Raw genomic sequence first — 18,791 nt, forward strand, 5'->3', positions numbered from 1 at the left:
TTTATCCTGTAAGTTGCAAAAACAAAAAATTGCATGTAAAATCATATGCAGTATGTATACACAAAGATTTGTTTGCTCCAGACAGGAGGTGACAAAATAACATATTTCAAGCATACATCACAAAAAGAATCAATTTTTCTTGTCTACCAGCAATACACCATAGAACCCTTAGCGTTCCAGACATTTTTCTTTTAAGAATCTTGACAAATGTTCCCAAAGAACCACTGAATCAAACTATGTGAGGTCATTTTCGTCAAGAGTCTCATCTTCTTTTGAAGCTGTGTTTAGTGAGCTCAAATCACCTGTTGGCAATTTCCTAGCTAGCCTTATGATCTGCAACATATCCGTAAATTAGAAAACATGGAGAACTGTGAAAAAGTTACTGAAAGAACACACACACATTAAATAAAGCATTGAAAAATGTTTTTCTCAAGCTGGTTCTTCAGCAAGAGATCATGTGGAAGCCAACTTTGCAACATGTGTTCCCGCGGATATGAGGATTGTACTCAATGAGACAGACCTACTAACATCTACCAATAAGCTCATTTGGCATTCTATGATCTATAATGAAAGAAATTCATTGCACATGAGAATGTGGTACGGCATTAAGTATATAACTGAACGAACAGTAAAAAGGATTTTTTTTGTATGTTCCGTGTTAGTTCTTCCACTAGCAAAGGTAAGTCATTAGGAGGCCTCTATTATTTGTGTTGTGCTAGAGGCATTGATCTGCATGGTAGTGAAATGTCTACAAATAGTTGGCCTTCTCAGGTAATTTGACCAGTTGAGTTGCTTCTTGACAGGGCTGATTCTCAATTGACTCAATCATGAGAGAATGGACCCAGTAACTGAATCTTAGTCTGCATAGTTCCCAGATTCTCTACAAGCGTAACTCAGAGTGTACAAGGGTCCGTATAGTAAAAAATTCCCTCATCCTGCCTAAGTGCACCAGCCCCTTTGGCCCTTGCAACCTTCAATTATAACAAGGCATACTACAGTCTACTGGGCCTGCATGGTTCAAATGAACCTAACCCAGTGTACTGCTGTATTTTGGTGTCTATCAACCGAATCAGGACACCCTCAATCCCTTGTAAACATTGTGTCAGCTTTCCATAATACGAATAAGGAGATAGCTCAGAAATGGTTAGCTAGAAGTGATTATGTTTCTAACATTTTTTCCATTGAAGTACTTGGTACCCGTGCTTATTTTTCATTCTCTAGCCAGCGGTTAATATAAGAGAAATTACCATATGGTCAAGATTGGAAATAGTGCTTGACTGAGCAACACGCTTGATTTCCTCTACATCAGCTTCTGTATAAGCTGAAAGCAATTTCTCTGCACAGCGGTTTTGGTCACTGCTAATAAAAGCATCAATCCTGCACGGCTCAACCAAAATGGTTAGGGTCAATGGAGTGTTCTCCCACTTCATCGAAGCAAACTCACATGTTGCAGTAAAATAAACAGAGAAGATAATGCTTGAGTCAGAAAGCATTGATATGATCCAATATGATATAAGTTGAAGATATAATAAAACTCTGCAATATTGTTTGAGTATACAGAATTTCTCAGGTCAGATCTCTCATCATTTCCAAGTCTCATAATACAAAAAAAAGGAAAAAATCAAAAGCTTACTGTGTACAGTCATTGTAGCAATTCTGAGCTTGCTTGAAGTCATGCGCATACAGATACACAATGATTGCACTCAAATATGCCTGAAACGGACCATTCGGTCAGAAGGTTAAGAGAAGATCAGTCCTTTTATCCAATAAAATTCTTCAAAAGGTGAAAATAGCAAAAAGAGGCAGACAGAGACACAAATGTACACAGCATTCACACGTGCTCAATTTCAAATTGCAAGTTGAGAATCAAGGGAATGTCACGATGAAACCAGATAATAGATGAGAAATCTAAAACACAGCAGAAAAAGGAAAAATAATTTCAAACAAAGAATATCCATGTGTATGATATTCATATAGCACGATAATTATGGACTTGAGAAAATAATAGTATTCCAAGAACTATGTTGATCAGAGGGATGAGAGAGGAAAGGTCCCTATCCCCTAACCACTTATACAAATATATCCAATACAACAACAACAACAACTACGCCTTCATCCCAAAACAATTGGGGTCGGCGATATGAACCAACAAAGAAAATCATTTTGGGTCTTCCACATGAATCCTTCTCCTCCATTCATTTCTATCCAATGCCATGTCCTCGGTGAGGTTCAAAGCATTCATATCCTTTCCTATCACCTCCATCCATGTCTTCCTAGGCCTACCCCGACCTCTTTTAACTAATATATTTTCCCATTTCTCCATCCTTCTAATTGGAGCATCATTAGGCCTTCGTCGAATATGTCCAAACCACCGTAAACGATTCTCTCTCATCTTATTTTCAATGGGTGCAACGCCTACCTTCTTACGTATCTCCTCGTTCTGAATCTTATCTTTTATTGTATTTCCACACATCCATCTCAGCATACGCATCTCAGCTACACTCATTTTTTGAATATGATGTCTCTTGGCAGCCCAACATTCCGTACCATATAGTAAAGTGGGCCTAATAGTCGTCCTATAGAACTTTCCCTTCAACCGCAACGGCATTCTACAATCGCACAACACTCCAGTTGCACTCTTCCATTTCATCCACCCAACCTTTATCCTATGATTTACATCTCCATCAATTCCTCCATACTTTTGAATGATAGATCCCAAATATTTGAAAGAATCATCCACCGGTATTTCTTGCTCACCAAACTTCACTACACTCCCATCTCTATTTCGTTGCTTACTAAATCGACATTCCATGTATTTTGTCTTACTCTTACTCAACTTAAAACCTCTTGCTTCTAATGTCTGTCTCCATAATTCTAACTTAGCATTAACCCCAGCTCTAGACTCATCAATCAAAACAATATCATCAGCAAACAACATACACCAAGGCACATTTTCTTGAATTGATCTCGTAAGCTCATCCATCACTATAGCAAATAGGAAAGGGCTTAAAGCAGATCCTTGATGTAACCCAACCGTTATAGGAAAATTGGTTGTCACCTCTCCACAAGTGCGGACATTGGTTAGAACTCCTTCATACATATCTTTAATTATACTAATGTACTTGAGAGAAACACCTTTCTTCATCATTGTCCACCAGAGAACGTCCCTAGGTACTCTATCGTAAGCCTTCTCCAAATCAATAAAAACCATATGCAAATCTTTGTTCCTCTCTCTATTTCTCTCAATAAGTTGTCTAAGAAGATGTATAGCTTCCATAGTAGATCTTTCAGGCATAAAACCAAATTGATTCTCCGATATCATGACAACCTTCCTCAACCTAGACTTAATCACCCTCTCCCAAAGTTTCATAGTATGACTCATGAGTTTTATACCACGATAGTTTGTGCAATCTTGTATATCACCCTTATTCTTATATAGAGGCACCAAAGTACTCTTCCTCCACTCATTAGGCATCTTATTTGTCCGCCAAATCTTGTTAAAAAGATTTGTCAACCATTCTAAACCTTTCTCTCCCAAGCATTTCCAAGCCTCGATAGGTATACCATCTGGGCCAACTGCCCTTCTTGATTTCATTTTCTTCAAAGCCTCTGCAATTTCTTTCTTTTGAATCTTGCGCATGAAGTCACTATTCATCTCATGAAAAGGAATGAAAAAGTCTCCAAAATCCTGAGCATGACTTTCATTAAATAGCTTATCAAAATAATCTTTCCATCTCTCCTTAATCTCCTCATCTTTGACTAAAACCCTTTGCGTTTCATCTTTGATACATCTAACCATACCCAGATCCAATATTTTCACAATTTCTCAAAATATTTTTGAAATATTCCCAAAATGAGAAAATCTTGAAAATATCATGATATTTTGAAGATACTGCAGAACTTGATAAATCATTAATTTTCTCCAGATATTTCACAACAAAAAAAGAAAATAAAGTTTTGAATATTGTTTCTTTTTCTTTTCCTTTCCTTATATATTCTGCCAAGAATGTTCCAACATTTTCCCTAAAAAACAAAGCTTTAAGCATCTCTAGACATTTCCGCTTTTCTTATACCAAATTTGTCAGAATAATGTTTTTAAAGCATCGCCTTTAGACATGCTATGACATGTAATTAAACAGGGACATAAAACATTATTATGTGTTGGTCATCCAGCAGCTCTCAAAACAAGCTTTTCCACTTTAGTTCAAACTCAGTAATGATATTGCGCACCAAGATATATGTTTTCTGTTGCACTATACAGAATAGAGAAGATGTAACTAGCAGGCGTTTGATATAGTACTCAAGGCAGTAGGGAGTGGTCAAACAAGGATTAGGTGCAAGCCACACACACCTGACCCTTTTTTATCAATTTTGACTTGTTAAACCAAAGCCAAGACCATTTTTCCTAAAATTTTCCCAATAAAAAAGGGACTTAAGGGTTTCCTCTTCCTATGCATACTGGGTTTCTCTGGCACTCTGGAGATGCACCCTGTTGATGACTAATTGCTAGTGAGTCCCTTCTATAAATTAGCGTCAACCATCAGATGGTAAGATCTCTCTCTCTCTCATAGGCTTGATCTACTGATTATAACCAAGGTCTATAGCAGACCTGAGTCACACCCAGGTCTGATCAGACCTGGGTGAGGATCTGGTCCCTTGGTGCGTGCTGAGCAAAAGAGACATATGCCCTTCCCAGACCAAATTTCAAATCGAATCTGGGATTGAAGAGACCCAAGTTCTTTCGGACCGGCTTCTGATCAGATCTAATCAACCCCTGCTGCATGCTAAGAGACACCTTTTCAAACCCATGTTTGATGATTGGGTCTCTCTCTCTCTCTCTCTCTCTCTCTCTCTATATATATATATATATATATATATATATATATATATATATATATAAAGTCCAAAAGTTGGACATAAATGATCCTAGGTGCGTTGACCACACCCAGGGTTAGGTTGACCGCACCGGGTGCCGCACCCGCGTCGATGCGGGTGCGGCACCCAGTTGGCCGAGTCCCTCTGACATATATATATATATATATATAAAATCACGCGGAGGAGGGTTGCGGTAGGCCTGTGACAGCCAACATAAAAACTTTGTCATATCCTATGAAAATGAACCAATATGAGAATTTCGTTGGGGCGTTCCCTACTGAGCGACGCGCTGTACTCTCTAGGCCCGGAGGCAGTGATAAATGTGCAAGGGTTGCTAGGTCGTCGCCCAGAAGCGACGCGTCACACCGGCGCCCGGGTGTGGTGTCAAATAGGCAAGGGTTCCCTCACTTTGTTGGACGGGTGAGGGTAAAGAAGTTAGTCCAAGACCATAAAATTAGGTTAGCCACTTGGAACATAGGGTCTTTAACTGGTAAGTTGGTAGAGTTAGTAGATGTTATGTGTAGGAGAAAGATTGATATTTTATGTCTTCAAGAGACCAAATGGGTAGGTGAGAAAGCTAAAGTGATAGAACCTTGGGGATATAAGATTTGGTATACAGGAATAAATAGGAATAGGAATGGAGTAGGGATTGTTATGAGTCGTCAGTTTATAGATAATGTAGTTGAGGTCCGTAGGAAGGGTGATAGAATTTTACTTATTAAATTAGTATTAGGTACGGATATTATTAATATTATTAGTGTTTATGCACCTCAAGTAGGTTTAGATGATTCCATTAAGCATCAATTTTGGGAAGATTTAGATGGAGTAGTACAAGAGACATCTTATGGAGAAAAGCTTTTCATCGGCGGTGACCTTAATGGACATGTAGGCATTAGTAGGGATGGATTTGAGAATATCCATGGAGGCTATGGTATAGGAGAAAGAAATGAAAGTGGAGAAAGGATTTTAGATTTTTGTTTGTCCTATGATATGATCTTAGCAAACACTTGGTTTAGGAAGAGGGAGTCTTACCTAGTAACATTTAAAAGTGGGGTTAATACGAGTCAGATAGATTTTTTCCTACTTAGAAAGAGAGATAGGGGTTGTTGCATCGATTGTAAGGTTATACCAGGAGAAAGTGTAGCTACACAACATAGAGTCTTAATTTTAGATCTTAGAATTAGACAATGCCGCAAAAGGGATAGACATAGGATAGATCCTAGAATTAAGTGGTGGGCACTGAAAGGAGCTAAACAAGGAATGTTTGTAGAGCAGGTAGTTAAGGAAGTTGATTGGTGTCTCGAGGAGGATTCAGAATCAATGTGGAATAAGATAGCGGGTGGTATGAGAAAAGTAGCTAAGGAGGTATTGGGTGAGTCTAAAGGCGGTGCACCACTAGGTAAGGATACATCATGGTGGAACGAGGATGTCAAATTAGCTATTAAGGTTAAAAGAGAGTGTTATAGAAATCTAAGTAAGAGTCGTGATAATGAGAATTTGGAGAAGTATATGATAGCAAAGAAGGAAGCTAAAAAAGTTGTTCGAAACGCGAGGGCTAAGGTATATAAGGAGGTTTATGACAAGTTGGATACCAAAGAAGGCGAGAAGGATATTTATAGGCTTGCAAAGATGAGAGATAGGAAATCGAAGGATTTGGGTATGGTTAGATGTATCAAAGATGAAACGCAAAGGGTTTTAGTCAAAGATGAGGAGATTAAGGAGAGATGGAAAGATTATTTTGATAAGCTATTTAATGATAGTCATGCTCAAGATCTTGGAGACTTCTCCATTCCTTTTCATGAGATAAATCGTGACTTCATGCGCAAGATTCAAAAGAAAGAAATTGCAGAGGCTTTGAAGAAAATGAAATCAAGAAGGGCAGTTGGCCCAGATGGTATACCTATCGAGGCTTGGAAATGCTTGGGAGAGAAAGGTTTAGAATGGTTGACAAATCTTTTTAACTTGATTTGGCGAACAAATAAGATGCCTAATGAGTGGAGGAAGAGTACTTTGGTGCCTTTATATAAGAATAAGGGTGATATACAAGATTGCACAAACTATCGTGGTATAAAACTCATGAGTCATACTATGAAACTTTGGGAGAGGGTGATTGAGTCTAGGTTGAGGAAGGTTGTCATGATATCGGAGAATCAATTTGGTTTTATGCCTGGAAGATCAACTATGGAAGCTATACATCTTCTTAGACAACTTATTGAAAGATATAGAGAGAGGAACAAAGATTTGCATATGGTTTTTATTGATTTAGAGAAGGCATACGATAGAGTACCTAGGGACGTTCTCTGGTGGACAATGATGAAGAAAGGTGTTTCTCTCAAGTACATTAGTATAATTAAAGATATGTATGAAGGAGTAGTAACCAATGTCCGCACTTGTGGAATGGTGACAACCAATTTCCCGATAACGGTTGGGTTACATCAAGGATCTGCTTTAAGCCCTTTCCTATTTGCAATAGTGATGGATGAGCTTACGAGATCAATTCAAGAAAATGTACCGTGGTGTATGTTGTTTGCTGATGATATTGTTTTGATTGATGAGTCTAGAGCTGGGGTTAATGCTAAGTTAGAATTATGGAGACAGACATTGGAAGCTAGAGGTTTTAAGTTGAGTAAGAGTAAGACTGAATATATGGAATGTCGGTTTAGTAAGTAACGAAGTAGTGATGGGAGTGTAGTGAAGCTTGGTGAGCAAGATATACCGGTGAATGATTATTTCAAATATTTGAGATCCATCATTCAAAAGTATGGAGAAATTGATGGAGATGTAAATCATAGGATAAAGGTTGGGTGGATGAAATGGAAAAGTGCTACTGGAGTGCTGTGCGATCGTAGAATGCCATTGCGGTTGAAGGGAAAGTTTTATAGGACGACTATTAGACCCGCTTTACTATATGGTACGGAATGTTGGGCTGCCAAGAGACATCATATTCAAAAAATGAGTGTAGCTGAGATGCGGATGCTTAGATGGATGTGTGGAAATACAATAAAAGATAAGATTCGGAACGAAGAGATACGTAAGAAGGTAGGTGTTGCACCCATTGAAAATAAGATGCGAGAGAATCGTTTACGGTGGTTTGGACATATTCGGCGAAGGCCTAATGATGCTCCAGTTAGAAGGTTGGAGAAATGGGAAAATATATTAGTTAAAAGAGGTCGGGGTAGGCCTAGGAAGACTTGGATGGAGATGATAGGAAAGGATATGAATGCTTTGAACCTCACCGAGGACATGGCGTTGGATAGAAATGATTGGAGGAAAAGGATTCATGTGGAAGACCCAAAATGAATTTCTTTTTTGGTTCATATCGCTGACCCCAATTGTTTTGGGATGAAGGCGTAGTTGTTGTTGTTGTTGTTGTTGTATATAAAATCACGCGGACTCCTCTAACAGGGTACCGCACCCAGGCGGGTGCGACACTTGGACACAACTTCCTTTGTGTTAGGTGAAGTCAACCACACTGAGGTCCATTTCTATCCAAAAGTAGATTCAGTTAACCCTAATCAAGTTCATATATATATATATATATATATATATATATATAGAAGTTTGCTATAACAGGAAACAAGCTGAAATAACAATATAAAAACAATAAGAATCAGAACAAATGAGTAGAAGTCTTGAATTTACAGTAGAACAAAAAAACAGACAGAACCAGTAAAGAGCCGTTGCAATTGTCTATGTTATAGATTTCTATATTTCTATGAACCAGTATATCTCAAAAACAAAATGCATGTCAAACTTTATCAAAACAATCAGAACTATGATGGTCTCACTTGGGTCAAGCATGTTACAGAGATATCCACAAACCTTGCACTGACTATTAACAGCTTTGCATTTGTCGGCAGACAAGCCCCATCTCAGTAAGAAAGTTGCAGCATCAGTAAACCTGTTAGCAGCCATGGTAGGTGCTGAGAATTGAATTGAAGAGAAATTTATGTGCTAACAGCAGATACATGCATACAAAGATCAATAATGCATCACATTAAGGTAAAAAGAATTCAGAAGAAATTCACATAGCTAACTTTTTCCTATGTTAGAATGACAAAAAAAGTCACAAATAAAAGTGCATAGTCACGAAAACAACATTTCAGTTTAGCTAAAATTAGCAGCTAATTTAATTTATACGGCCCTATGAGAATATGGCAACAGGTAAAGTAAAAAAAGGGTAATTTACAGATAGGTGCCGAACATATGGTGAATTTACTATTAGCTTCCTCAAGTCTCAAATATTTAAAGAAAATGCCTTGCTTTTTCAGGAATTGTTAGTCCGCTGCTTGTGTTACATTTACTTCCTGAAATTACTTATTTGCCCTTAACTGTAGTGACAAAATAGGGAGCTATAAAAGTGGCATTCAATAATTAAAGAAAAGAAGGTTCTAAATTGTCAATTTTTAAGAGCTAACTAGAGTTTGGTGAATTAAATTGCCATCTGCACAATTTTTTAAAAATGTGTTAGGCCTTTGTTTAAACAAGATTTACCATTTGTTAGGCACCTACATGTAAATTACCCTAAAAAGAATAAGGGCATGAAAGTCAACTGAGAGAATTTTGCCTTTGATGCATGAAGATGTGCAGAAATGATCTTCACATTCAAATTTGACAATGAAGGATGCAGTCTAACCAAGAAAGATCCAATACAAACAACTTTGATAAATCAGCTGAACAAATGTCATAAACAAAATTTTTACACAAAATAGCATGTGCTTACATTTGGCTTTGGTAATATTATGGTTCCATCAATTTGAGTACCACAGAACTTGTAAACAAATGCAACTCTAATAGGCATTCCTGGAGGGCTGAGTGTAATGGTTGAACTTCAAACAGTCTTTACAGAGATTTAGGATGATGATTTAAGGGTGGTTATTTCCCCTAGCTTGATTACGAAGGAAAGTTCTAATCATCTAGAGGACAGCGGCAATTCAGCCAACTTTGCAAATTCATGTACTATATATAGCTGTTTATAATGGTTGAACTTAAAATTGTTCCATCTCTAAAGAGGCTTTGTATATCAGAAAGGAGGTGATGACCGTAGCTTGACTATCCAAAAAGAAAAAAATTATTTATCTAGAAGATGCTTGCAATTAAGACAATTTGACAAATTTATACAATACAATTGACTGTAGTACATCTTCATCAACCTATATGCTTAACCTCCTTTTCTCAATTCAAGCCAAAATCAATAAATGGAATTTTAGTTTCCAAAACATCATGACAACTTCAAGTTCAATTAACTCAATTATGCTTAAACCCACTAAATCAATAAATGGGCTTTTAGTTAGCTCATTACAAAACTCTTTCAACAAAGAGTGAACATAAAAGCCTCTAATGAGCTAAATACAATAAGTCACAATGGCTAATACAATCCACTCACAAGAGTGAGAGAACACAAAAATATAAAAAATAAATTATATTAAAAATGCTTGAGACAAGCATAGCCTTAGAGGAGGGGGAGATCCCTTTGTATACAAGAAGGAGGCTCAATAGAGCCACTGGGATGCTCCCAATGGCTAGAAATAGAGACATTGGGAGCTCCCAACAGCTCTATTTGGTCTTTGACCAAATAGCCCTTATGAAAAGGTAAAAAGAAAAAAGAATATAAAAATAACGAAAAGACAAATGTGCCTTAATGGGCACAGCCTATTACAGTGACTGAAATAATGAAAATATCTCTAATGGGTATAGCTTATTACAATAATGTACAAACAATATAAAATGTATATATACACATAAATATGTATATATATATATATGTACATATATAATATATATATATATACATATAGATGTATATATATTTTAACAACTACTTCAAAAATGATGCATATATCAAGCTTCTACAAAAAGCTAAGCAAGAGGGCTATGGAAGAAGCTATAGGACAAACAAGAGGCTTATGGAGGAAGTTACCAAAAATGTTTGTGGAAGGAGAGCAGATCAGGTGATCTGTCAAATCACTTTAAGAAAGTGATTTGACATCTTCAGTGTCCATTGAAGAAGGTTAGGATGGGTCCTTCATATCCATTGTGTTCAACATCTTGAGTATGGAACTGGGATTTAACGTATCCTTCCTGTATTTGGGCATCCAGAAGGCTTCTAAAGGAAGCTAGCTCATAGGAATCTTATGGGGAAAGCTTCGTGGAAGCTATGTCACATAGACACGGCAAAAGGCCCCACGTACCCGTGTCGACACGGCACGACACGGGTTCCGGTACCAGGCATGGCACAAGTACATGCTGGGCTTGGGTCGGGTCGAGTCCAACTGTGACCCAACCCGAACCCAACTCTCACTCTCTCTCTTTTCTTTTTTTTCCCGTCTAGACCCTAACCAACGGGAGAAGAAGAAGAATGAGGGGAGGAGAAAGACTCCACCCTAACTAGCGGAAGAAGAAGAAGAACGAGGGGAAGAGAAAGAGGAAGAAAAAGAGCAGAAACAGAAGAAGATAAAGAAAGAAAAGAGAGAGAGAGGTACCTACCTCCTCCTTGCTTCTTCTTCTCTTGCTCGTTCTCAATCGTATACAAAGAGAGGGAGAGAGAGAGAGAGAGAGAGAGAGAGAGAGAGAGCAACAACGGCTTCTCATTCTTCTTATTCACATCGAGATCGAGTGAGAGAGAGAGAGGCAGTGGGAATGGGAGCGGGGTTACAAAGTACCCTTTCCTTTAAAAATAAAAGACAAAATTTCAATCACCCCCTGTTTTAAAAAAAAATAGTTTTACCCCTTGTAAAAGAAAAAAGACAGAAACATTCCCCTTGAAACATTTTTAAATGAAATTAACATCCCCCACCACACACACACACACACACATGTATATATATATATATATCCGTATCTCCGTACCCATATTTTTTTAACTTGTCGTGTCATACCCTCCGTACCCATAATAGGAGAATAAACTTTAGTCCATCCACCCCCATTCTGTCCATTATAACCTACTCCCACATTCTAACCCATCTCTTCTCTCATCTAGACTCAAGTCTAACACAAACTATAACCAAAATAGCCTAAACTACAAGTCTAACCTATACCATACCCATAGTGCACTAGATCCATCTCCTTTTCCTCTATTTTCTATTCAAGTCTTCCTAAAACCCAACCTAAGGATTTAGATCCAGTACAGCGTATAGACTGGACATGAGTATGGGACACAACTAATGCAGTCAAAACCACTAGTTGATGCCTAGGTGCCAGGACCTTGAAAGGAGTAATCAGCACCTAGGTGGGACTAGTCGGCCTAGTGGAGAATAAAAAAAGAGAAAAATTATAAGAAAACAAAAAAATTACAATAAATTCTTAAAATAATACAAAACACATAAACAACAACTACGCCTTCATCCCAAAACAATTGGGGTCAGCGATATGAACCAAAAAAGAAATTCATTTTGGGTCTTCCACATGAATCCTTTTCCTCCAATCATTTCTATCCAATGCCATGTCCTCGGTGAGGTTCAAAGCATTCATATCCTTTCCTATCATCTCCATCCAAGTCTTCCTAGGCCTACCCCGACCTCTTTTAACTAATATATTTTCCCATTTCTCCAACCTTCTAACTGGAGCATCATTAGGCCTTCGCCGAATATGTCCAAACCACCGTAAACGATTCTCTCGCATCTTATTTTCAATGGGTGCAACACCTACCTTCTTACGTATCTCCTCGTTCCGAATCTTATCTTTTATTATATTTCCGCACATCCATCTAAGCATCCGCATCTCAGCTACACTCATTTTTTGAATATGATGTCTCTTGGCAGCCCAACATTCCGTACCATATAGTAAAGCGAGTCTAATAGTCGTCCTATAAAACTTTCCCTTCAACCGCAATGGCATTCTACGATCGCACAGCACTCCAGTTGCACTTTTCCATTTCATCCACCCAACCTTTATCCTATGATTTACATCTCCATCAATTTCTCCATACTTTTGAATGATGGATCCCAAATATTTGAAATAATCATTCACCGGTATTTCTTGCTCACCAAGCTTCACTACACTCCCATCACTACTTCGTTGCTTACTAAACCGACATTCCATATATTCAGTCTTACTCTTACTCAACTTAAAACCTCTAGCTTCCAATGTCTGTCTCCATAATTCTAACTTAGCATTAACCCCAGCTCTAGACTCATCAATCAAAACAATATCATCAGCAAACAACATACACCACGGTACAAAACACATAGTTAACAAAAATTATTTAGTCCAACAGTTGAAAGTTGAAACTGAAAAAAGCCACACAATCCATGAACAAAGCCAAACAATTAAAAAAAGTTTATATTTCTAACAATCAGATCCATCTAAATTGTCATAGTACAAATGCAAGATGCATAAAAAGATATTATATATATATATATATATATATATATATATATATATATATATATATATATATCTGAAAACCTACACATGCATACAACAAATCATGTTCACAACATCAAAAAAAAAATCTAAAAACAAGTATACACAGAAAATCATAAAGCACATATATATACACAAACATTCTATACACACACAGACAGATATACATATGTACAAAATAAAGGAAGACAAAAGAAGAAGAAAAATAAGAAGATGAAGGGAAAAAATGAAAGAAGATTAGGAAGAAAAAGGACGCTATTACCTTGGGCCTAGGCAGTAGGGCCACACCTAGGCAGCATACGTGCCTAGTCGGCATTTTTAACCAATGTTGTAAGTATTGTACAATATCATATGATACGTTATGATTATGATAATCGATATGATACACACTCGTATTGTGATATGAGTATTTATTGTATATATATTGGGTATATCGTACGATACACCCTTGTATTGTAGATACACCACAATACAGGGTGTATAAAAAAAGGGTGGAAACCATGGTTGCCAGTTGAGGAAGCGGGAGCGGGAAGCGGGAGCGGGAAGCGAGGCACTTTCAAAATTTTAGGAAGCGGGGAAGCGTGGGACCACTTAGGAGCGATTCGGGAAGTGTCTCGGAAGCGACCTAGGAAGCGTCTCGGAAGCGACATAGGAAGTGTCTCGGAAGCGACATAGGAAGTGTCTCGGAAGCGAGGGGGAAGCAAAAAAAATAAAAATAAAAAATAAAAAATACAAAAAAAATTGAAAAAACAGGGGAAGCGTGGGGGAAGCGAGGGGGAAGCGCGCTTCCCATTAAAGGGAAACGCGTCCCCCATTAAAGGGAAGCGCGCTTCCCAAAAAAGGGGGACGCTCTTCCCAAAAAAGGGGGACGCTTCCCCCCACGCTTCGGAAGCGCGACGTTCTGCGCTTCCGAAGCGCGCTTCCCCTTTTAGCTAGGCGCTTCCGGTAACCCTGGTGGAAACCCTTGTATCATGATTTGTGTTTTATAACACTCCCCTTTCCCCCATCCCCAGGGCTGGTACCCTCATTTGTATAGTGATCATTAGAGAGGAAACCACACACCGTGGCTTGAGAGTGTTTTGGGGGCCAATTCTTGTACAAGGGAGAGGGCTTTTGCAGTTTTCATGTGTAAGAGTGTATTTTCACCCATTTTCACTCAAGTGAGATAAGGTAAAAAATCTCCATTCTTTGCTTTATTTGTGTAAGGTTGAAGTTGGATAAGGGTAACCTTCTTGTTTTTTATGTTTTTACAAGATATTTCTTCATTTTTACGTTTAATCCCATTTTTTGTGCCCATAGAACTGAAAATTGGACCTTAAGTGTGTTATTGAGCATAGTTTTACATCATAATGGTGATTAAATTTACTAATCTGTGCCCTAAGAGGTTGATAAATGGTGAAGCGCTTGGAGGATGCCTCCCAAATGATCCCACACCAAAATACTGTACACTATTTGACCTTTTGCATTTTTAATATTATACAATGTGCATATTGTATGATGAGAAATAGAGGAAAAAGAGGCAAGATGTTCTCCATACATGCCCTTCAATAATGAATTGAAGTACACATTGCACATGACCAAATCTGTAAATGGAGAATTTGTGGTGCTAGCATATCTATTAAGGGAATACTCAATGTGTAACTGTATTTCAATATCTTCTATTGGCTCAGTCTTGACTCTTGACTATCAAACTAGCAAAATTTTGTTTTTAGTCTTTTCACAGCATTTAGCATTAGTTAAACTCATAAGCCACGTTTTTAATTCATCAACAGAAAACCAGTCCGATGAAATTAGATGAGTTAAAATTCAATTGTTAAATGTTATGTAAAATGCATTCATGATGGTGCTATGAACTTAAACAACAATTTCTTAACAGGTTGCATGTGGATGTAGATATTCAGAACAAAGAAGCAAAAAAGGGTATTTATTGGCAGACAGAGACCAAACATGATCTTCAAGCATCAGGACGATGATGAAAGTTCTTACCTCTCAAGTTTTATATATATGTTGGTGGCAGCACGGTACAAATCAAATGCCATCTGCTCCTTCCCGTCCTCTTCAAGAATGGCACAAGCATCATTATACATCCTTATTGCATCTTCTGGCACAGCTTCTTCCAGGGCACTGTAATATGCAGGACCATGTTTAGGAGACAAATTGAAGTTACTGGACATAAAAACTTGAAATACTAATGCAGCTAACATATCACAACCGTGCACCCTTAGCAAGAGCATCCGATGCAGGCTGGGATCTTCCACACTCAGTGTAATACTCAGATGCTCCCCGGTAAAAGTTAGAAACCTCGGCCCAATTGCCAACTTCTTTTGCTAAAGCAGCAGCTGATTCCATGTGCTTGGCAGCATCCCAAGGTCTGGGAAACTTGTCAAGGTTATAATTGAGAGATCATTTCTAAAGCATGAAAACAGAAACCAGATATGAAACGTCTAATACAGTCATAGTTCAAAGAGATAAGGATACGATGAAAGCATTTCTTGTCCTCTGGAAGCCTTCTCAAATGCTTCTTTTGCTCTCTCAGTAGCTCTGGCATTCCTAAAGGCAAGGGCTTTATGCGAAATAAATAAACAAACAAATAAGTTGTTAAAATCAGATATGAACTGATCATGATAAAAATTCATATAATTGCAATCATACTCTCAGACTAGCATGACACACGTAACTCAAAGCATTACCAACCAGATTTCTCATACAATGAAGTGGCACTTCTCCAATCAGCTTTCCACCTGGTAAGGCTGAGCCTCGTCCTGCAGAGTATATGATTTAGCAACGACACAGAAAGATGGATTTGACAAGTTCAAATGTGACAATAACAAAGTGCATGGCAATGAAATTTGAGGCATTGCATAACAAAAATTCACATGCACAAATCAGGTCCCTAGAAGTTAACTACCATATTTGTTTTTTTCTTTTTCACGAAGAGAGAAAAGTATACATTATTAGGATGACTTGAGATCACCAACAAATAAGCCTCGATCATGAGTTACTACTAATGGGAATGAAGCAAGATGGAATATGAGTGAAGGGAACAGAAGTCCAAACTTCAAAGCCTCCACTGATGATTCTGGTGCCATAGACTTGAAAACTCAGCATTAGCAATCTATTCAATAATAGGTCTAACCATGGTGGAAAATGATCTGGTGAGAGATCAGTGTCTATGCACTTGCGCTTGCAAGTGCAGTCACTGTGCCTTGTGTCAATATAAGTAGAATGGCACATCAAGAAAGACCAAGCAATTTAGCCGCTGAAGATAATTTTAGCATTTTTCAATGGAGCAACATGATTACTGGAGACGTGAGTTCTTAAACTATACCACTCTCATGCATCTAAGAATACAGACATAAATATTCAGTGTGTACTTCTGACTTGTTGCTCCAATTTTGACTATCATAACAACCAAGAAAATCAAATTAATGCCCCTCAACTCAAAGGCTGAATATCTCCCCCTCTAAGATGTTGAACTTCAAACGATGCAAATTGGTGCAAATTGGAACGTGAAAAAGGCACTCTAGAGGCTAGAGTTATTCTATCAAAACACAACCAGATATCTTTTATGTTCATAGCAGAACCAGGATTCTCTCCCATGCTGAAGGATACAATATCGAAGAATAAACCTTACTCGAATTATGAAATTAATGTTATTGATGTTTTCCTAGATCAACGATATTGCTGCAACGTACTGATGTTCTAGTGCTCCAATTTAAAATTATCATATTCAGCTCTCCCAAATCCAAAACGAATCCCTCATATTGCACTTCAAGGTAACAAATTGTAAACACCTTTCCATAGATAAAGGAAATGATTACATATATAGAAGTCCTTATCTTTAAGCTACACACCACCAATTATGTATCTAACCAACAAATTTAGTCTACGGTGACACACTTCATATATGTCATCGTAGAAATACCTGATCAATGTCATATTCACCATCTTAGACAACTGGGCACCACAGTTCTACACCGAAACTTCTTCACATCAGACTAGGCATCATATTAACCATTTACTAAAGAATAGCGTTCAATCCGATGCCATCATCTGTTTAAACATTACAGCATCTAGAACAATTGTGAAGCTTAATTATCATATTATCTATATCACCCAATTTCAGAAACTCATATGCGGTGTTCATTTACCGAATAATACATGAAAAGCATAACATCATCAATAATCTATATCTCAACAAAGTTTAATCAAACACAGCGTCTCGTAGGTGACACAAATTTGCTGAACATTTCATGAGAAAATCGAGTTCGAAATCCACAACTCTCATCCATGCGTAGAAACCAACAAATGGTCACCCATAATTCAATCGCTTGAATCAATCGATCAATAATTAATGAAAAGAAAGGATAAAAGAATCATGTAAAAAATCACCCAAATGAATGACATTACCCATCGACTATAAGGCTAGTAAACAGGAATAGAGGGGAAAAAAACTCATGAACGTTCTCGGATGATTAGTTTTCGAAAACAGAGAATCGAAATCAGGAAATGGATGCCATCAAATAACGAAAAGAAAAGAAAAAAAAAGAAACATCGAGTGGGAAGAGTAAGAGGATTACATCTTGTCGGCCTTGGTCATCATCTTCTCTGCATCTTGCAGCTTGGGGTCGGTACTCGCCATTGCTGACCTCCCTCTCTCCCCCGCTGCTGCTCCTCTCTCTCTCTAAATGAGGAATGCAAGAGAAGGGTGCAAAAGACGGTGGAATTCGCAAATGACTTTGGCCAAAAGTAAAAAAAAATTGAATCTAAAAATCAAGCCCATCAGTTTGACGCTGCCACTATTACAGAAAAGAGGTGTATTATGGCATGAAAGAAAAAGATATGACAAGTTTGGGGAATCATGGAGTAAGAAGTATACGTTGGCAGCAAGCTTGTTTGGACTTGTTCTTTAAACTCATTCCAGATATTTTTTGCACCAAGGTAATTGGGGGAAGACCCGTAGTCCTTTGAAAGAGGTAGACAACAGATCAGATTTAGTCCAACCCAAAGTTGGATATGGATTTGGTATATGAACATACAAACTAGGGTCCAGTCCACCTAATATTCCTCAACAACGTGCCTGTACAAGAAATGCAATCCAACATTGTGATGTGAGCCATACATGATTAGCTCATCGGGCCTGTTCTGTGGGTCTAAGTATGACTATTTTCGGGTTCGGTATCAACTGTAGTGGGGTAATATCCAACCTGTTGACAACCCAATGTTGTTAAAATCGGTTGGGTAAGTGAATTGGTTTCTCAAAAACTCTCTGAATCGGATCGAATCCTCGAATAGTTTGTAACAGTACTTTTTCACCATTGGATGACAAGTCATTAAAAATAAAAAATATTTTAAATTAAAAAAAAAATAACCCTCTTAAAAAATATTTAAAAATTATAAAAAAAAATGCTAGTTCAATCGACCCTGATTCGGCCCCTTTTAATCACATTTGGTAGGATTTGATATGAATCGGGCAAAGTGGAGAACTGTGATGACATTGGCTTCAACGTGTGTCAAAGTTGGGTTTGGCGAAGTTGGTGGATCTGGCAAGG

General features: G+C 37.8%; 1 protein-coding gene across 2 annotated transcripts; it reads right to left on the bottom strand.

Moving 5' to 3' along the window:
- Positions 1-13: 13 nt before the first annotated feature.
- GSNAP (gamma-soluble NSF attachment protein) lies at positions 14-17,933 on the bottom strand. 2 transcript variants are annotated; one of them, XM_090013737.1, is made up of 9 exons: positions 17,820-17,933; positions 15,934-16,001; positions 15,718-15,802; positions 15,452-15,610; positions 15,226-15,363; positions 8,698-8,776; positions 1,634-1,713; positions 1,248-1,377; positions 14-333 (listed from the first exon to the last, which is right to left on the bottom strand). In XM_090013737.1, the coding sequence occupies exons 1-9, from the start codon at positions 17,879-17,881 to the stop codon at positions 235-237; spliced, it is 900 nt and encodes a 299-aa protein (XP_089869863.1). In that variant the 5' UTR covers positions 17,882-17,933; the 3' UTR covers positions 14-234. The 2 variants fall into 2 exon arrangements, with proteins under 2 accessions (XP_089869863.1, XP_089869864.1); XM_090013738.1 differs by having other exon boundaries at positions 15,930-16,001; positions 17,820-17,925.
- Positions 17,934-18,791: the final 858 nt, after the last annotated feature.

The sequence above is a fragment of the Nuphar pumila genome, chromosome 7 (assembly GCF_984573655.1).
Source record: "Nuphar pumila chromosome 7, dmNupPumi1.hap1.1, whole genome shotgun sequence".
NCBI lineage: Eukaryota > Viridiplantae > Streptophyta > Magnoliopsida > Nymphaeales > Nymphaeaceae > Nuphar > Nuphar pumila.

Bases quoted from the DNA above. Each gene is read 5' to 3' on its own strand.
- GSNAP (XM_090013737.1), bottom strand. From the start codon at position 17,881: ATGGCGAGTACCGACCCCAAGCTGCAAGATGCAGAGAAGATGATGACC. The intron at 15,611-15,717 runs GTATCCTTATCT...CAAGTTTCCCAG, and splicing joins GGACAAGAAATGCTTTCATC to ACCTTGGGATGCTGCCAAGC. The intron at 8,777-15,225 runs GTAAGAACTTTC...GGCTGCTAACAG, and splicing joins ATATATATAAAACTTGAGAG to GTTTACTGATGCTGCAACTT.